We start from the raw sequence: 22,185 nt of genomic DNA, 5'->3' as shown, positions 1-22,185 counted from the left end.
TCCTTAGCCTTTTTCACTGTTTACTTATCTTGCATTGCAACACTAATTTATGGGCAGTACCCCAAGTCAGACTGCCCATATAAAAATGATCTTGGGGGTCTGAGGGCAGTAGACCCCGACCCCCTCCCTGGGGCAGCAATTAAGTTAAGTTTGTTCACTTTGGGAGCTAGCCACCAGCCCCCGAAATATAACACCTGAGTGCTAGTTCTATAGTGGCAGAGGAGCAGCAGACCAGCAGCAGAAGTGGTTTGAATTTTCAGTGCTGCATCTGTAGTATGTAAATGTTCTTTTTTACTAAATAAATAAAGTGAATTGTGAATCTGAATATATTTTAGCATTGATGCATTTTTTGCTTAATACAATTAAATATTTTCATTAGACCGTAGTTAGACTTAAGCATAGGCCTACATTAATTGAAATGGCCAAGTAGCATCATTTAGACATGAAGAAAAATACATTCTGGTATTGTAGGTCAAAACAAAAATATAGATAGACTATGTAGCCTAAGTGTACAAAATAAAAGAGGGCAGTGAGCTATAATTTCTTCAACAGGGATATGTTCTGCTGACAGGGAGTCTGTATTCCCTGTATTTGTTCAAGTCCAAGAGGTCATTGTTACAAGACACAAACCTAGACTAGCCATCATAACGATGTAGACATGCAGCCTAGTTACATTGCACAGATGAAAGCCAACCAGCAAAATTATTATCATTATGCAAGCCAAAGGTAATGTCACCATTATGCAAAGGTAATATCACCATTATGCAAGCCAAAGGTAACGTCATCATTATGCAAGCCAAAGGTAATGTCACCATTATGCAAGCCAAAAGTAACGTCATCATTATGCAAGCCAAAGGTAATGTCACCATTATGCAAGCCAAAGGTAATGTCACCATTATGCAAGCCAAAGGTAACGTCATCATTATGCAAGCCAAGGGTAATGTCACCATTATGCAAGCCAAGGGTAATGTCACCATTATGCAAGCCAAAGGTAATGGAAGAGCATCTCAGTGTGGAATGGGATAATGTTAATATGTTTCACAAAACACTAAGAATGAAAGGATAAATAAATTAGTAATGACTGACTGACTTGGTGAAATAATGAATGAATGAACTAATGAAACGGGACCTAAGGTGCAAACCATTGTGATAATGACTGAACAGAACAGTAGTAGGCTAAGGACTTTGCCGAAGGCTACAATGTGATGAGCAGCAGGCCGTGACGGCTACGATTTCTAAGATTAAAAGGGACACAAATTCTCGAAGACAACTGTGACAAAAGACTGCGAGCTGGAGTGGGTTTAATGTCACTCAAGTGAAGCGGGCTGAAAAAGAGAGCGAGGTCTGGCGTACTAACAATACACACTCGTCTAAGGCATACTCTGTTTGAAATACATTGATATTGCTGCCTAAGCAATTGTATCATATCGTTTTCTCCAGGAAAAGTGCTCAACACAGGGAGGGATTGGTTCAGTTAATTGAGCAGATGAAAGGGTTAAGCATGTTTTCCAGATCTGTATCCCCTTGTGAGCAGCAAAAGGCCATCTTCTTACTTAAAATAGCTGAGTAGGATGGAATCGCACTGAGCTCTGTACCCCAGTGTCACCGAGTCTGATTTATTTCAACATTACTATGAATGATTGGCCCTTCAAAACTCTCCTCTATTATCCACAGATGGGATGACGAACCATATTTCATCTTGATTTAAGTATTTATTGCTGCAATTCATACTAAAGACCACCTGTCATTAACCCTAAAAGGCCACCTGTCTCTGCGTCACAAAACACACCACACATATCAAACACACATATATAATAAACACACATACCGGTATAGGTACATACATGTACACACTTGTACAGTGTTGCGCAGGCAATATTATATGCATCTCAGTAAAGGGTCTTACCATTTTGAATGTCCAATATGTGATGCTTGTCTAACATCCATCCTCCCATAGTGGAGGCGTCGAGCTCATAGCCTTGTAAGATGGCCGTCCTCTTCTCCCAAAGCACCACATCCAGGCACGATTCATATTCGTACCCCACAGACACTGTAAGTAAGATAGCAGAGACCTATGGTGAGCAAGGTTGCAACCTCCGTACTTGACGCCTGTAAGAGGCAATGATGCTTCCAGTCTACAGGACATTCAACACGCTGAGGCTGTGGATGACTCTTGCGGTTGTTTGAATTTCTCTAGATTACATTCTTCTCCAGTTGGCTGAACAATGCATCAGGACTACCTATGCGATAGGACATAGACATGAGAAGAGGTAGGTTATGGCACATATCACCCCAGTGGTGATTTACTATCAAGCACAGGTCATAGACATAATACAGATGATGTTCACACCCAGGGTAGGACATTAAAAAACACTTGTCTTAAGTGTCATGAGGTCTTTAAAGGAGTGCTTCTTGTTAAATAAAGAAATACAGTTTTTAAATAAATGTACCTAAAATAAGTGTGCAAAATAGTAGAATTTCCTTGCCTGAAGCATGATGCTATCAATAGTGTATATTTGCTTTACTATAACTACCACTTTCTCTTTACTACTACTATAATATAATGATTTAGCATGTGAAGAGGACAAGAGTTGGGAGTGCTCCAGAGTTCTTTGGACCAAAACTAGGTTTAGCTTAGAATTGTATCTGAATATTTTCATTACGTTTCGTTTGAGGTCCACGTTTATTTCAACGTTGAAAACGGCTAGCGCTGCAAACATGGTGACGGCTTGGAAGAGAAGCTAGCTAAACTCATGGACATAAAGACCCGCAAAACTCTGTACTCATCTGCTTGCCGATCTGCATTTGCTGATTCTGGAGGAACTGAAACCCATTTCTAATATGCTGTGGGAGATGAAAAGCTATGGCTGCTTCCCATGCCCAGAAGCTGACAGAGGTTGAGACTTTCTTATCAGACCACAGTGACTGGTCTGATACTAATCTGGAAATGACCCGCTCCCCGTTTACTAAAACAAGCAACTTGAGGCTACAGCAGTGGATTTGGAATCACAGGCAGAATAATCTCTGGGTAGTCGGGATCCCTGGGGGAGTGGAGGTGACAGATTCAGCCAAGTTCATGACTGACTGTGTCTCCTCTCCGCTGGTGCTTGATGGAGCACATTGCATTGGTCCGCCCCACACTGCAGAGGGTCAGTCGAATGCTAGACAGAGAGTGTTTATCGTCAGATTCCACTACTTTCAAGATAAAGAGCTGGTTCTAAGGCGCAAGAGGGATCAACATCAGCTAAAGTACCGTGACCACAACGTCTCCATTTTCCCTGACATGACAATGGAGGTCTCCAAGAAACAGGGTTCATTTGCCCCCAATCAAACGCAACCTGTACGGGAAGGCCATCAAATTCTACCCTTTTGTTTCCAGCACATCTTCGTGTGGAGTACCAAGATGGCAAGAATATTTTTGATTCTCCGGAGGAAGCCCTGACTAAGCAGACAAACATGAGACTGAAGTGTGTTCGTGCCCTGTGTCTTTGCGACGTGGGACATACCTTTCTACAACATCCCATTTTTTGGAACATTGCATTTTCCAGACCGCATACTGTATCCCTGATTTGAAATGTGTATGGGTTTTTCCAAGCAGACGCTATGTTGCTGGGCTAATTGTGTTCATAATCTATTTCAGCCTAACTGTATATGCAGTTTTTTTTGTTGCAATATTAAATACATGTGGTTTCTAGTACTGCGAGTACATCAGTTAGGATAATATTGTACTACTATTCTGTTTGACCCAATATTATTGCTGGTGGCAATCCACCACCGTTTTATGTTCTGTTCGCAGACGTCGTTTTGGTCATTGTACATGGTTCTGTGGTTTTGGTTTCTCTTTTGGTGGGCTTTACCCTCTGATACACTCACTTTTGATTTTGATGATTGATTTTAAGCCTGATTCTGTGCACAGTTTGCTTGTATGTATATAATAGAGACAATTTGATAATTACATTATTGTAGTTTCACCTGGGAGCCTCTCTTAAGTAGATGAGGTGTGTTTTCTACTAATACATTGGAATTCCAGCAGAGGAATATCCCGCAGTCTCCACCCGTTTGGGATGGAAATATTAAGAATATATGTGAGAATTATTTATTTAATTTTCTCCACCCTTTACATTTGCTCAGGATTCAGTGTTTGATTCACTCCTCTGTCTCTCCTCTATGCTCTCATATCTAAATAACTGGCTCAGTTATATCTGGACCTGGTTAACCACGTGTTCCACTCCACTATTAACTCTAAGGCCAGGGGCATGGCTATACTGATTCATAAGAACATTTGATTTATCCCAAAGAACACTGTTTCTAACCCTAATGGGAGACATTCGATTCTCATGATATTTGATCGCCACTGGCTTACTTTTTCAAGTCCCCAATTTTGATGATCCTGGATTTTTAAACAGGCTATTGAGTACTCTTCCCAATTTGAATACCCATCTTCTGGTTTTTGGTGGCGACCTAAACTGTGTAATCGACCCATTATTAGACCATTTTAACAACCTCCCTCGCTCTGCAATGTCATCAGTAATTTTCAGACTTTATGTTGCAAAACGGCTGTGTAACCCTTATGTGAAAGAGTTATTTTCTTTCTTTTCACATGTACAATGTTCTTACTCCTGTATTGATTACTATTTTGTGGATGTGTGTCTTCCCCCAGATATCTAGCAGTATTTATAAGTGATCAAGCCCCCCGTCGCTCTTGATACATCTTTACCTTCCCAGTGTGAAACTCCTTCTCCTTCTTTCAGATTAAACCTTTTGTGATTATATCTCCTCTTCTATCCATACTTTTCTTTCATTTAACAAGACTGACTCCACTCTTTAATCTGGGAGTCCTTGGAAGCCTATCTCAGGGGTCAAATCCTCTCATACTCTGCCAATTTAACTCAAGTACATGAAGCCAAAAAAGATTTGACTCACAGATTCCATTCTCAAATTAGATCACCAATATAACAATATAACAAGGAACACATGAGTTTACAAGCCAAATGTGATTTGCTCTCAACCAAACAAGCAGAATGCATGCTCTTACAATCGCATGGGAATTACTATGAATATGGTGATAAGGCAGGCCACCTGCTTGCGCATCAGTTAAAGTGTCAGGCTGCCACTCGTCTGATTCTCCAAATTAAGGACCCCTCTGTCAATTTGCAACCATCCAGCTCCACCAATATCAATGCTGCATTTGTATCATTTTATTCCACCCTTTCAGAATTCAGAATTCCCTACAGACAAAATGGATTTTTTTTTATCATTTAGAAATGCCTAACATTGACCCCACTACCGCAAACTATTTGGGCTCACAACATTTAGAGGAAACAATTCGAGCAATCAAGGCAATGCAAAGTAATACAGCCCCAAGTCTGGATGGCTACCCAAAAAGTTTAGTGAAGAATTGTATTCTTTCATGTGGTACATACCAAGGTTGCCCTTCGAATCCCCTTCTGTTTGCCTTGGTGCTTGAACCACTTTTGATTATGTTGCACCCCTGTTATTCCCACATATTCCAAGGTTTCCGCCTCCTCAGAGGAATGAACGGTTCATGTCTTCATTCCGTGATACATTTCTATGTTTTTCAGGAGACTGTATGACATCGAACACAGCAGTTGTTACAGCGGTGCCCGACAGCCTTGGGACCCGTCCTGTAACATACATTTCCTAAAGACACGCAATGATTTGGTGGAAACTGAAATATGGTAAATGCATTATATTTTCAATATTTAAAAAAAGGAATTGGGTTAAATGATAACCCAGTATGTTATAAAAGAGCAAGGATTAAAATAATGTAAGTACAATTATGTACAAATAACAAATAAAATAATAATAATAATAGATATATAGAATACTAGAATAATAATAATAAAATAATAATACATTAAAAAAACACTAACCTTCTTACTGTCATATACTACCATGCACTCCTCCTACTATAATAATATGACTTATGTCTATGCACTCAATACTGCAGCACCCAAGTCTCAGCACTGTTTGATGAACATTGTTACTCAGCTGTAAGCGTCGTACCCTTCCTGCTGACTTGTCGTACAGAAATTGTAAGTTGCTTTGGATAAAAGCGTCAGCTAAATGACAAAATGTAAATGTAAGGTATTCGTTGAGAGGGCACAGAGCATCATGTGTCTCTGTCTGCTGACAATCTTTTACTTTATGTTATGAATCCCCTAGATCTGCTTGGGAAGAACAAATGGTGTTGAATTTTCAGAAGACTGGTGGTCTGGGGCAATCAATAGGATTAGCTCAACTACTTAATGTGCAAGATTGGGTCTCATGTAATTTAAAGTACTACATAGGCTCCATTATTCCAAAACCAGACTAGCGGAGACTTACGCCAATGTAAATAATAATATGTGATCAACTATAGCTACAACCCTGCCAACCTTAGCCATATGTTCATATTGGGGCACTTTCTTTAAAACCATATCCGACATCCTGGAAACAGAAACTCCCCATTTTTGGAGTTCCTGAAATCATTCAGAATTTGCACTCTAGCCAATTAGATTATTGCATTTTCCTCTTTGATAGCACGCCACGGAGAAGGATTCTTTTTGCTTGGAAATCACCTAGTCGCCCATCGCCATCTTCCTGGTTAGAAGACATGATGTCCTTTATTAAGTTAGAGAAAATCAAGTTTACACTCAAAGGCTCCCCTGAGAAGTTCACTACCAGGTGGCAGCCCTTCCTGAGCCACGTGAGCTCACAAGGCTCCCAGATCAGTCTTCCTAGGGTTTCTTTCCCCTACTGAGCATTTATTTCCCCCCCTTTCTTCCCCACCTCCTTTTTCCTTCTTCCTTTCTATTCTGTTTGGGTGTACCGGTATATGTGAGGGTGATCTGGTGTGGGAGGGCCTTGTGGTTGGGATGTGGGTTCTTGTTATTAATATTATCTGTTGTGTGTTTGTTGTTTAGAATGTAAATAAAAAATTGGATTTGCTAAATAATTGCAGGTTTTGATTACTAGGCTACCTGTACAAGTGTGATGGTTAAAAGCATAATAAAATGTTCAGCTAGTATAATAATAATAATAGATTTATTTTATATAGCGCCTTACATAAAGTATCTCAAAGCGCTTAAGTATCACAATTCAAACAAGCTTTTGTCGTTTTTTTCCCTCTGGCAATGAACACATACTTGTAGTGATGAGGCTGTGATGTTATACTGAACATGGATCATAGATGGAGCGCCTCAATGGTCAAAACGAACAGTCGTAAAATTCCTTATAAACCCTGCTACATAATAAAAAAAACTCTGTAATGATTAAGCTAACATTATCGCTGTCATTTTAAGAGCCTTTTAAAAAATGTAGTCATTGTCATAAAACTCTCTGCAACAAATATGTTATATTTACAGCAGCACAACCCTGCTGAAAGATTAGACATGCAAAACAGAAGAAAAAAAATGCTGCAATCTGGGATTTTGTGATTCCACACCACCTGCTAAGTCATTATTGCAAAACAGAAGATGTCCCAGACTAAACAACCCACAATTTACAATACATCTCCAAAGTTCAATTACAGTTTCATCGCCTGAAGAAAAACATCTGTCAACCTGTGTGTTAACACAGTATCTTCAGACAGATGGTACAGAAACTCACCTACAGCCTCTGAGAAGCCGTAGACCTTTTGGTTGTAGGCATCCGTCTTATCCCATATGAAGGTGTAAGAGAGGTCGGGGAACGCAGGGAAGGACTTCTGGAACTGCCTTCCCATGACGGCAACCATCAGGTGGACCTTCATCAGGCCGAAGGGGAGGCGCTCCTGGGTCATAAGCACCTTTAGGATAGGCTTATAGCCTGCCGCCCGTGAGCTCAGGTAGACCAGGTTCAGGTCACTTCCAGGTATGGCTACTTGCTCATGAAGGACCTGGGGATTCAGGTCATTAGAATTAGTTAGCAGCAGGGTCAGCCACACAGTGCCGATTAAGAGATATACAGGTGCAGCTCAATAAATTAGAATATCGTGGAAAAGTTATTTTATTTCAGTAATTCAATTCAAAAAGAGAAACTCTCATAGATTATAGATCCATTTACACACAAAGTGAAATATAAAAAAAAAAAAAGTATATAGGAATGTCAGCCTTCTGAAAAGTATGTTCATGTATGTTCACTCAGTACTTGGTTGGGGCTCCTTTTGCACAAATGACTGCGTCAATACAGCGAAATATATGGACTTTTACACGATATTCTAATTTATTGAGCTGCACCTGTATGGTCTGAAGTATACGTGACCCGGCACGGTCTAGGCCGCCATATCTCGCAGGAGAACATTCTTCAGAAAACGCTGCGTGATTCAAAATTGAGATATTGGCATTTTTGAGTGCTTCAAAATGTCACATATGATTAAACATCAAATACTCATTTGATTCTGATCCACATGGGTAGCCTTTAATATGCTGGGTGATTACACTTATTAGAATGTATTGAGATGCTAATGTCAGCCACTCCTTCTGAAGAAAATCCCCTGTATTGAAACGTCAGCCGCCTTATGGTTTTACAATTGGCTTCTCTTCGCTCACACGCCTCGTCTCCTATGGTTGACCACACACCCATACAGGGTCCCGTCTCACCTGGGTCTCTGGGATGATGGGACTGTCCTCCGGAGAGGTCCTGTAGAGGGTGGACAGGGGCGAGGCCAGAATGAGGGGGCTGGGCCTGAGCAGGCCGGTCATGTAGCAGCTGGGGATGTCGTTCTCCTCCCTCTTCATCACCACGGTGTCCATCACGTGGAACACGTTCCAGGGCACCCACACGGTCCGGTGTGCCGTGGGAAACGGTGCTCGTTCGTAATTCAGTGTCAAGGAGGCGCCGCCATTGGCCAACAAGTCATACCTAGAAAAAACACAAAGGTAAGAAAAATAGTCACTAGTTGAATGAATGAATGAATTTATTCACACACACACACACACACACACACACACACACACACACACACACACACACACACACACACACACACACACACACACACACACACACACACACACACACACACACACACACACACACACACACACACACACACACACACACACACACACAATATATTACATGATGCACATATCTTCATATCTTCTTTGTAGATGTAGCAGTACTGTATATCTGTATGTCATGTATGTCATATATGTCCTGATGAATTGAAAATGGGGGACCCTGATGTAAACAAGACGAAAGTCTTTCTCTGGTCTGCATCCCCTTAACAATTGTGTGTATTGCGCTGTACTGTATTGTACCCATTCTGCAATCTGTTAATAAAGTTTTCAATCAATCAATCAATCAATCAATCAATCAATCAATTCATGTGGAAACAGCAACGACGCAATTGTGTGCATGTGCCAGGTCTCCCAAGAAGCTACTTAAAGCTTTTGGAGGGAGCCTGATCACAAATATAGACAAAATATAAACAACAAAAACTAAAACAAAAACAAAACATACAATTTACACACCTACCTACTAACTGACATACAACATAGATACATAAATACAGACAATTTATATACCTAAGTAATGATTCTATTCAGAGATATGATTTAAGCAGTTCCTCTTTCAGTGATTTGGACCTACTGTCTCGTTAAGGCCAGAGTATCTACAGTACAGAATGCAACATTTGTATGTGTATCTCCCTTTAGGACCGGGGGCGACATTTGTGCGCTTCTGCCTTTAGAGCCGGATGCGATGTCAGTTTGTTTATTTATTTTTTACCCAGGGACAGTGCACATTAATGAACATCTTCAGTTTCCACATCAATGTAAATGTGCCAGATTTGAGCTGGTAATTAGCTAGTTTCCATCTGTAGTCCCTGCCTACCGTGCATGTCTTTATGCAGTGTCGCTTTAGATGCTGTCACCGTTTTCAAGACATTTGAGCGATTAAATGCATTGTGATTTGGCTGACATACACGTTGGGAAGGCAACATGCATTACGGGATACATTATTGTAGCCTTGTTTTTCGCCTGTTAGCTTGTCTTCGCCTCTTAGCCTAAAGTTGCGTTTCAGACAGTTAGGACGGCTGACGACCGGAGTGACGGGAGAGACACTGGAGTATAGCAGTTCATTGAGGATGAAAACAAGAATGAATTGGAAGACTCAAGAGGCAGAGATATATATATTTTTTTATCTACTTTTTTCTCCCATTTTAAATTTTTTCTCCCATCCCAATTTTCGTATTGTCCAATTTTACCCTCCCCTGTCTCGAACGTTGTTAGGCCATGCCTCCCACAAGCCGGCTGCAATGTGGACGAAGCCTCACATCACGTGTCCCCTCCGGTACTCGAGGAAGCAGCCGTCGCATCTTTTCACCTGCACAGCGCGATCTCTCAGCGGCGGGGGTCTGCGTGGGAGGGACACGCCGCCCCCGTCGCTTCCTGATTCTGCTGCGCACCAACCGACCTGTAGGAGTTGCTGTCCACAACGTCTGATCCCCACCCATCAGCTTTCCCACCCCTAACACTGCCAATTGTGTTAGTATGAACGACCAGCCAAGCTGATAGCAATGCAGAGAGCTGGGCTCGAACCCAGCGTCTCCTGCATTGGTGGCGAGCGCCTTGTGAAGAGGCAGATTTTGAAGTGGCTGCTGACCCACTAGCCAGGGAGCATTGGATGAGAGACATGTTTTAGGAGGAGGAGGAAGAGGAAGAAGAGGATTTCGGTGAGTTTGCCAGCTCCAAGATGACAAAACAGGGAACTATTACCCATGCAGTAAGATGGAATATGGCCACAAGCCAGGGGTAAAGATTGACCTGACTGATGATGCAATGCCTTTGTGACAGAGACAAATTTATATGCAGAACATAACAGGGGCGGAACTCCATCCAGCGGTAAGTGGATACCGGTTACGGTGAAACAGATGAAACCTTCACCGGGCTGCGCGTCGCCATGGGAATTCAGCTGCCAGTGAGAAGTTATTATTGATGACAAAAGAAGTGTTTTCAGACAAATATCCACAAAGCCATGTCAAAAGACAGATTTGCAATGATCTGGAGGTCATAATAATAATGATAATGATAATGATGATGGAAAATAATAATAATAATAATAATAATAATAATAATAATAATAATAATAATAATAATAATAATAATAATAATAATAATAATAATAATAATAATAATAACAACAAATAGAAATTATTATTAACATTTTCAGTTCAGTAAGATGGCATACAGTGACTGTATATAACCAGTACACAGTAAGTACACACAAGTCACTTAAACAAATCACTTTAAAATGCATACAAATGTATTATTTCCGTTTAGTTATTGATTCAAAAGAATGTTAATGAACATTAGGGCAAAGGAAAGAAACGTTCAATAAAAGCCAAGGGCTCTCAAAATGTATTTAATTTCATGTATATATCTGCCACAGCGGCTGAGAAATAAACATTTTAGCAAACGTTCAGGTTGTTTACAACAACGGGTCAAAGTCAAAAGCAAAGAGTGCAAACCGGAGTGTCGCTTACTGTGCGCTAAGACTAGCCACAAGTCAGACGATCTCAATGGAAGAGAGAACGCTCCCCACCAGCAGTCTTATTTAAATGCAGGCCACATATATTAGTATCGTTCACTGAATCTCATTTATTACTTTTGCCTAACCAGCCATGGTAGTGAGGAGACACTTAAAAAGTTGATTTTGGTTAAGGAGTCTCGGCTTAGTTCTTTTATTTATTTTTTTATAGTGAAGTGGTTTTAATTAGTATCACATTGCGTTGGGAAGAGTCACTGGCTTGGAAATGAAGGGCGAGTCTTTGAAGTGTTGCTCTATATATTCCACTAGTTCCACTACCCAGGGGGTAAAGCATCAGCATGGTGACATTGCACACACCAGCACACTGAGGGGCGTATATACGCACCCATACCCCCTGAGACATTTGTACGCACGAACACGCACACACACACACAAACATAGAAACATATACACACACATGGAAACACACACACACACACATGGAAACACACACACACACACACACACACACACACACACACACACACACACACACGCACACACACACACAAACATAGAAACATATACACACACATGGAAACACACACACACACACACACACACACACACACACACACACACACACACACACACACACACACACACACACACACACACACACACACACACACACACACACACACACACACACACACACACACACACACACACACACACACACACACACACACACACACACACACACACACACACACACAGAGAGAGCACCCAAGCTGTGCAGCTGACCTGAGATGCCGTCCTACTCGAGCTCCGTCTTCTCTCTCCATCCACTCTGGGCAGTGGGGAGCTCACAGCTGCAGGAGGCCAGGCTTTGATGCTGCCCCCGCTCCCTCCCGCCCTCCCACCTCCCCATTCCTAACTCCGTGAGAGGATCTGGTGGCTAACCAAGTGTGATTATCCCTTACCATTTATCATGCTCCCTGTCAGAGGGGTTACAGGGTGGAATATCTGAAGAAATCAGCTAATCCGTGGCTATCTGGGGACCGGGCTGCCAAGGTTTGCACTTCATAACAACAACTGTGTAATTCCCTGCCACTCAAAAGCCTTTCAGTCGACACTGGCAAAACACAAACACGGACACCGTCTGGCTATTTGAATAAAGGCCTTGTCCAATGTCAGTACGAGCCATCTGTTAAAATAAAGTTCCTAACAGAGGTGAAATCTCTCCCATAAATGTACTGTATGTATGACAAGCATTTGTCTTGTATGTGTTTGCGCGCCCGTTATTGAGCAGCAGTCGACGGTAATAGCCGGAGAAGGTCAGGCGGTAATCCCGTGTTTCACTGCAGGCAGAGTGATTCTGCCCTCGCTGATTCAATGCATTTTAAGCAGCCTTGTTCAAAATAGCCTCAATCACTGTGACATTTGCATGAGGAATTGTTTGAGGGAACAATGGCGTGCTGTTCCCATCGTTTGGACAAACGCTGTGCCATCTCTCCCACATGATGATTATTTTTCCATTTCTTCTCCATGTTTTGAATCGGGACACTGCGGACCAGATCTCCACCGAACCCCCGATGTGAGGGCAGGTCTGATCTAGCGTTAAGGGTTCAAACTGACCTGGACGGAGGCCTCATGTTTATTCCGATTTGTAGACAAGTTTGTTTATAGGGGCTTTATTTTTTGTGCATATTGGTGTGTGTGTGTGTGTGTGAGGAAAATACTGTATTCATAAGTGTCTGTCACGCGGACATGAATAATGCATGTGCTTGTGTGTATAAAGAAATTCTCTTACATGCCATCTTGCCGCGTGACGGTGTAGCCGTATTCCGGGTAGTGCAGGAAAGACACGTTCACTCCAATCAGCGGCGTCCCGTCTCCCGTGAGGACCTGACCCCGGATGATTGACGCAAGGCTGCGCGGGTAAACAAACACACGGAGAGAGGGTCGAATAAACAAACAATGCCAGCCGGAGTCAACAGAAAGCCGTGACGTCAGTGGCTCCGTTAACATCTGTCACCCCCCCTCCACCAAGGGTACGAGCAGTCTGATTTACTGACCGTTAAAAACACAACATATGTCTGGGATTGTTATTTATGAAACGGCCACCTGGCACTGTCCCTCTCTCTCTCTCTTTGTACCCATTTTAAAAGCCCATAACTCAGATGACATACAGTATCTCGGACATCAGGGGACTTTTGGGATTTAGCAGTTTCCCTAAGTATTGGAGCATTGGTATTCCACAAGGGCCACAAATACACTAGTGATTATTCCACACATTTCCCTGTTGTTACTAAAGTAGTATTGCGTGGGGATCTCAAGGATTTAAAAGACGTAGCACCCCCCCCCCCCCCCCCCCCATTTATACCGGATCAGCTTTTAGTGAGGTGTCTGAACTTGACACATTATGATGTACCGGTTTTGACTGTTATGATGTGTTACAGGGGTCATTCATTCTAGCAAGGAGTATTGCTTCCATCAGGGGAGAGGCTGCCCCCAACCCAGCATGACAGATGTTGTTCTGATTGAATTAGAGGAAGGTTAGTCTTTTTTTTTTTTTTTTTATTGGTCTTTTTCCCCCTCCATTTTCCTCCGATTTTCTCCCATCCCAATGTTAGTCGTATGCCAATTCCCAGTCCCTTCCTGGTCGCTGCGCTTTACCCCCCACAGTCAGATCATTTGGGAGAGTGGAGGCTACCACGTGCTTCCTCCGACACACGTCCAGCCAATCACCGCTTCTTTTCACCTGGCAGCGCGGATTCTCATTGAGAGGGCGTAGCGTGTGGGAGGACCACACTATCCCCCTCACGTCCAATCCGCGCTTAGCAGGCGCCCCGACCGAACTGTAGGAGTCGCTGTTTACAACGACCCGGACCCACCCCGCCAGCTTCTCCCACCCTCTGATACAGCCAATTGTATCAGTGCAGACGGCCAGCCAAGCTGGTGACAACCCCGGAGCTGTGAGCTGGATTCGAACAGGCGAACCAAGCTCACAGCTCCGGGGCTGGTGACGAACGCAATCTCCGCTCGACCACCTAACCGCCTGGAAGGTTAGTCTTTCAACCAGAATAGTGACTTTTTAATCCACCCTAACTCTTTAAGTGAGAACTTGCCTAAAGGTTGGGGGCTGGTATGTGTCAAGTGTAACTCCAATGGAATAACAACAAATGTAATACTAGAAGCATACTGTCATAAAGAATAAACATAAATGGTAAATACATTTAAAAAAAGAACAAATGAGACCATTGGTTGAAATCATTCATCTCGCAAGGTGAAAAAAGGAGCAGTGTAAGTATCAACATTCTGTCAGACCGTCAACACATTCAATCAACCAGTCAATAAGGAACACATTTCTTGTTTTCAATGGTGATACACCCCATCTTATCGGGATATGCATTCATACATGATTATTACTTGCGGATCTCTGACTTATAATTATTAGATCATTTACAGTGGAGATTTAGAAAATTACCGACATGGCAGATTTGCATAGGATTAAAATAGCTGATAACCTCGGGGATAATTAGAAATGACTAGAGGTCTCTAGGTAATACAACTTTCCTACTCCCCAATCGTGCATTTTAAAGTGTGGGGGGGGGGGGGGTGATTTGTTAAGTTGAACAACATCTGAAGGGGGGCAAGACAAAGCAATCTTTTTCCATCAGCACTTAATCAATCGCTGCCTCCCCGACCGTGGTGGAGAATTTTCTAATATTTTCCTCTGCGTTTGTTATTGGTGGGACTGTAGGAGGGGAAAAAAACGCGTCTCATTTTGCCACTTTATCTCCGGGTCATTACGGATATGAAGCAGGGATGATCAACAGCTTTCGCCCTCTCTATTTCCTCCCTGCTACATGCTCGGCATAATGATCTCACATTCTTTATTTCCCGTCCCGGGCATCAGGGCCACTTAAAGGCCCACGCCGGTGTAATTATGACTTCTCGGTCGTTATGATGAATCGTGATTACCGGATGATTGTCCCCGTGTTCATGCGTGTATATACAGTGCATATTTTAGTAGACCTCAGCCCACCTCACTAAAAGGCAATTCACACTACCAATGAAGTCACAAAAGGGGCGGAAAGACACTCTATTATGAGCCCTGCGACGTCGAACTTCCACATTCAGTTTGGTGGGCTTGTCATTAAGTCGCCGGTGTTCCCGGTTGATGCCGTGGATTTGAATGGCCTGTAGTGGAGTACAGTAATGAAAAAGGCATTGTGGTTTTCACAAGGGTGAATTACCCGTTGCTAGCGACTTTCAAGTTTCATGGAGTATCTTTCCACCCCTTTTCAACATCAGTGTGAAAAGTAGGCTGAGACCTACCCAAACACTGTACACACACGCACGCACGCACACACACACACACACACACACACACACACACACACACACACACACACACACACACACACACACACACACACACACACACACACACACACACACACACACACACACACACACACACACACACACACACACACACACACACACACACACACACACAATCTCTGGTAATGGTAAGAACTAAAAAATACACTGGCATGGTCCTTTAAGAGCTTCATGAAAGGTTTGCTTTTCTCCCAGTGCTTCTAGAGGCGGGCAGGTCGTACACGGGCGAAACCCAAATAAACGCTCAAGTCAAATCTCCCGGTGTAACCTCAGAAACTACTAATATATTTCATGCATTCTTGTCCGTCGTCGCCTTGCATGTTGGGACAAAAACAGTCTCAAAACCCAGGGGGAGCGTTCCACAGGGACCACAGGGACATGCGATAGGGCTGCACAGGGCTAACCACAACACATGTATTACTCTCCGTGCCATGGCAGCGAAGGGTTAACTGCAGAGTCAGGAAATTGGACCGCTCGATGAAAAGTGATCTCTTTTTCTTTGGGTTCTCACAATGGCGCTCACACACGTAGAAAGGGAATGACCTCTGACTATGTCTCCTACTCTGAGGGTTCAGACATGGGAAAGTTAGAATGGAGACAAAACAGACGACTATACGCTTGTATTCATTATGCTCCTCGATCTGGCACCTTTATAGCTATGCATAGTTTTTACATTATTAAGGCACTCTGGAAGGGGCATTGGGGTACAGACAAACTTTTAATTCAAACAGTACAAATTAATTAAATCATGCTAGTGCAACGTGACAAATCTACTGTTCTCTGGAGAAAATAATCACTTCATGATTAGGATTCTCTCTCTCTCCGCAGCCATGTTGACCACATCATGTATTACATTTAGAAAAAGGGTTGTATTCATTTAATGTGGTCCTTGAATCTGACGTTTTATAAATTTTGTCAAACTGTGCAGGACGCATTTCTGCCCAGCTTCTGAAATCCAATGTGATGTTATTCGCGAACATATAAAACGAACTTTTTCAAGAGGATAAAAAAAAAAGAATGAAATAAAAATAATATTTCTATGCAACTAATGCTTCTGCCAGACACGGGACCGGCAGTAAGCTGGAAACAATGAGAATGAGGATTATTCAGAAGCCCTGCTGTGGGAGGGGTGGGGGGGGGGGATTGCCTCATTCTATATTTTCAGTAAAGCATGCTATTTACACAAGGATTACTTTCAAACTATTTGAGGAAATATTCCCAACACTTTCTGCACACAGTTGGCAATCATTTTCCGCTCCATCAAAACAAAACAAACTCTACTTACAATTCAGAACAGATGTGAGAGTGCACTGGGGTTTCCGATGAAAAAGACATTCCGTCTGCTTTAGAAACTTGCAGTTTGCAAATTGATAGAGCCTGGTGGTTTATTCACCGGCAGAAATCAATTTCAATTTATGCAGAATACAGATAAAGTTTAGTTATTTTTCCATCAAGGTTTCACCTCGGACTGACACCTCATTTCCGATTCTTCTTGCGCAAATATTAAAGTTCAATCCATGCGAAAAGCTGAAAAAAAACAAAAACAAAACACCACCATAAAAAACCCACAGAAAAAAAACAATGGATTCAATGTTGATGTGAAGTAGAGGCTTTGACCGTTCATTTAGCTCGACAGCGCTAACCTATCGACCGCCAACATAACCGCTAGGGTGGGGGCCGATTTCACTGCAGTTGTCAATAATTGTGAAGGCTGGTTTTAGGTGCTAAACAGTAAAGGCTCCTTCTACTTCATTGGTGCAGAGAAGGGAGTTTAACCGCATGCCGCAGTGATGCCATTGGAATGACAATTGTCACACACTTGAATGTGAAGAGATGCCAAATTCCCAGAGGTCTTAGAGGACTTCCAACAGACACAGGTGTCTCCTCCGCAGTGACTGGAGCGGTCCACATAAGTAAAGGTCATTATATAAGTGGCTAACCTGCTGTTGAACGGGTTCTCTCCGGGTATCACATGGCTGCCACCGGGACCCATCAGGAAGCTGACATGGTGGTAGAAGCCCTTGGAGACGGGCGGAGTGCTCGCTGACCCTTGGAGCTGGGCGGCGGCGGTGGCAGCAGGGTCGGGTGAGCCGCGGCAGTAGGGCTGGTTCTGGCAGGCGACCTGCGTGCAGCAATCTGGGTCCATGCAGTCCACCAGGCCGTCTGGGAGACACGGGCAGAGCGTCAGGCGAGGGGATTAACAGCACAGGTGGTACAGATGAATTTTGTAACTCAAAATCATTTTATACAATAAAAAAAAGAATCAAACTGACTATGCATGATCTATTTCATAATAAAGCAAATCAGTACTGTACATCCAGTAACTATTGACATAGTTCAAGTTTTGGTTTATTTGTTTAATAAAATGTAAATTATTATTAATAATAATACATTATTATTATTATGTATATTATTATGACAGATTATAACTGAATTAGAACCTATGGTTCTATTTTTCACTTAAAGGAGAACTATTTTACTATTTCTTTCACTATTTGGGCACTTTTACACAATTCCTGTGAGTTTATGGAACACCTCTGTAATTTCTTATTTTTTTTAATTCATTGTTTTGTATTTCTAATCAAGTCCTCAAAAACAGCATTTTTCTACCTCAAGATCTTAAGCCGTTTTGAGCCTGGGCTCCAACCACTGTGTTCGGAACTGTGTGGAGTCTCATGCAGCTGAGTCTCTCTGACATCACAAATCAGCACATTTTCAGATGACTCAGTTCAGTGAGGGTGAATATTGTGAGAGGAGAATTGGAAGAATGCACCAATATGAGAATTAGAGACATAGATCATATTAATATAAGTCCACATAGCTAGGAAACAATGCTAAACACTGAAAAAGGCCATTTATAAGATAGTTCCCCTTTAAACATTTTAAATAGTACGGGCGGCTACGTGGCGTAGTGGGCAAGGCGCTCGCCACGAATGCGGAGACGCTGGGCTCGAGCCCAGCGCTCCACATTGCTTTCAGTTTAGCTGGTCGTTCATACTAATACACATTGGCCGTATTAGGGGGTGGGAAACTGATGGGTGGGGATCGGGCGTTGTAGACAGCGACTCCTACAGGTCGGTTGGTGCGCCTGTGCAGTAGAATCAGGAAGTGTCGGGGGCAGCGTGAGCCTCCCACGCGTTACTCCTCCCCACTGAGAGATCGAGCTGCGCAGGTGAAAAGATGCGACTGCTGTTACCTCAAGTACCGGAGGGGACTTGTGCTATGTATGACTTAGTCCACATTGCAGCCGGCTTGTGGGAGGCAAGAAACAGCATTCGTGACAGGGGAGGGTTGAATTGGACGATACGAAATTGGGATGGGAGAAAATATATAGAAAATGGGAGAAAAAGTGGATAAAAAAATAAAAACATTTTAAATAGTGTTGATAGGTTACAATTCTACACTTTTATTTTAGCTCAATTACTCCAATGAATATATATACATATTTAAAATAAATATTAATATTAATATACACATATTTCTATTTTTGTGTTTTATAATCAGGGCCATCTTTTATTGGGACCAATACTGTATATGTTGTACAGTCCTGGGAGGTCCAGTTGTCCATGTGACGATGCCACATGTGTCTGTGAGTTGATCATCTCTGCAGCACTGTCACTGTTGTGAAGGATCAGATTAAACCGAATATGTATATTTATTTATATATATATATTTAATTGTATTCGTATATCGTTTGATATCCCCTGTATATTCCTTGTACAATATGCATTGAATATCCCTTTAGTCTACTAAACAGCCCATAATAGTTTCATTCTACCATTGGACGAGAACCTGGCGCCAGGTTGCCATACCCCTAGGTCCAAGTTCAATCGTGCCGCCTAACATGTCGTGGCAAGCCCCGGTTCCGCGCAGGAATATGTCGGGCGAAATACGAATGGTACTATTTGTTCATAGCGCATATATATATGGCGCAAGTAAAGTAGAGCTTTCTCTTTAGTCCAGTTCTTTACCCTCCAACAGAGTGACAGACGCAAAGCCTCCCCACGACGCACGTGTGGTGTAGTAAGGCCTACTTGGCCCAGAATAGGCATTGAGATATCGTGTAGATTAATAGTTGAATAGTCATAGTTTGGCACTATACCGTCGAGTTGGACGTATTCTATTAAGCTAATAATAGTCTATTTATGTATGGTGCATCGTTCGGTTAGAGTTCTAAAGTTATCAGTACCCCCATCGTTCCTGACGTTATCTGGACGCTTAACCAGGCTGGTCAGACCCCTAGTGGTGATTGCATCCGAGGAGCTCCGGGCCAAGAGCGACTGGACCTGTATATTGGATTACTCTACCCGGACGACGGCGAGCCTTCCACGGCTTGGATTATGCTTTGTGTGCTTTGATTATTCCATGGATAAAGGCCAACACTGCGGAGTGTTGGAACTACCCCCCGGAGAGGACTCTAGGTGAGACGGCGCTCTACACCATTGAGGTCGCCTCACGTCTCTCCGTTGTGGACCGGCAGCTACCGTCCACAGAGGGTCCAGCTGTATTCGTCTGCGGTCCGAGGTTCTGTGGGCACCGTGTCCAAGACTTTGGATTCTCCCAAGACACCGTCGGCCAGATGGGATACCGCCAGCGGCTTCTCTAACCCCCCCCCTCCTACTGTCTTACAACCAGCTGGACCCCCCCCCCCCCTTAGTGTATCCAGCTATAATCATTTAAGTACCATCGCTATCGTTTCCTAAATATTCCAGGTTGTATACTTACTCCCTGCGTAACCAGAGATTGGACATTCAATGTTGATTTACCTACGAATACTCATTTGCCATAAAAGTGCATATTTCATATTTCAAATCATAAATGTAATTAAGTGATCGTTGTATACACCCTTTGCTGTATTAAACCTTCGATTTGGTACATTTGTGTGGATTCGTTTCATCAGGTGGGAAAGTGTTCATCATACTTATATCTTGTACTGGGTGGCCAGAAGTTAAAGTACATGAGGTAGTGGTATTAAATATCATATCTAACAATACAGTCAGGGAATTGTACCCCTCAGTTACAATTGGTCCTTCGAGCCGGATGGTAACTAGTGTAATATTAATATAGTGTTATTAATATCGAAATGGCCTATGATGAACACTCCACGAAACGATCCTCCTAACCTAGAACGCCCGCGGCGCAGACGACAAACACCTCAGTACTTAGAGGCTTACACTGTCAGTCAACTACCTAGCCTTCGACAAACGGTAAACGCGGTAAAAGTAGAAAGTAAAATTATGTCTGACCTTAACGACCAGGTTTCCCCGACCACAGAGGCCCTAGTAGGTCCTAATGTAACTGACCAAGCTCACGGTGGGGACCAGGAGGGAATTGACATGCCTTTACCCCCCGCCACTACTCAAGAAGTAGTCCCCGACCAGCCCCGGGAGGAAGACAACCCTACAGAGAGAGAACTCTGCACGGAAGAAGAGGAGGAGAGCGCCGAGGAACTAGAGCTCCAGGACTCCCCAACGAGTACCCCCAGGAGCGGCTCACGCAGGAGCGGCTCACCTCCACTACCGCCTTCCCCCAACGAAGCGGAGAGGATACTACAACAGGCGTTCCTCGTCAGCCTGACAGCCTCTACCGAACGCGATCGTCTCCAAGCACAGACGCTTAGCGAGCGCGAACAACTCCAAGCACAGACGCTTAGCGAGCGCGAACAACTCCAAGCGCAACAACGGAGCGAAGAAGAGCGCATACGCCTGGAGATGAGACGCCTTCAGATGGAAGAGAATATGGCAAGAGACCGAGCAGACACCCAGCGTGCCGCTGCCGGTGCCCAAAGAGACGCAGAGCGCGAACTCGCTCTCATCCAGCGCGAAGCCGAGCGCGACAGAATACAAGCCGAGCGCGACAAGCTACAAGCGCAGCTAATGGAGCAGCTGATCCGCAAGGCAACACCCTCTCCCTCCACCAGGGGTTCAAGGAACTCGTCGAGACAACAGTCAAGGGCAGCGTCACCACAACGAGCAAGCGACCCTGAACTTGACCAACAGACCGAGCCTATACCCCCCGCAGACCCCCTTCACAGACCGGTCCAAGCGAGACCCAGCTACAAGGAAGGAGCGGCATACACTGCGGAGAAGCTAAATAAACGATTACAGGATCTGGAAGATCTGATAGAGGAAGAAGAGGGAGAGGAGGAGAACCAAGCCCGACGACAGCACAGTACTCCACCGGACCAGGAGGTCCCATACAGTCCAGGCTATACCCCCGCGGCGCTGCGCTACAGACCCCCGACTCTATTCACGGGTGAGCACGACGCACGACCAGCCCCGAGGAACAGCACCTGGACCAGCGGGCCATGGTACC

At 43.5% G+C, this 22,185-nt stretch overlaps 1 protein-coding gene across 2 annotated transcripts in view; it reads right to left on the bottom strand.

Moving 5' to 3' along the window:
- Positions 1-22,185, bottom strand: part of LOC311242845 (teneurin-3) — a gene marked incomplete at its 3' end in the record, with an annotated part of 138,523 nt that overhangs the window by 48,447 nt on the left and 67,891 nt on the right. For both annotated transcript variants that reach the window (XM_084331897.1, XM_084331898.1), the window contains exons 10-14: positions 17,811-18,033; positions 13,271-13,390; positions 8,583-8,844; positions 7,612-7,879; positions 1,907-2,050 (exon numbers count right to left, since the gene is read on the bottom strand). In XM_084331897.1, coding sequence (XP_084188023.1) covers positions 1,907-2,050; positions 7,612-7,879; positions 8,583-8,844; positions 13,271-13,390; positions 17,811-18,033 — 1,017 coding nt within the window. The remainder of the gene's footprint in view (positions 1-1,906; positions 2,051-7,611; positions 7,880-8,582; positions 8,845-13,270; positions 13,391-17,810; positions 18,034-22,185) is intronic.

This window comes from Notolepis coatsorum (assembly GCF_963971535.1).
Source record: "Notolepis coatsorum genome assembly, chromosome: 16".
Taxonomy (NCBI): Eukaryota; Metazoa; Chordata; class Actinopteri; order Aulopiformes; family Paralepididae; genus Notolepis; species Notolepis coatsorum.
Note: the sequence above shows the minus strand (reverse complement) of the source record. Positions and strands in the feature narration are given on the sequence as shown.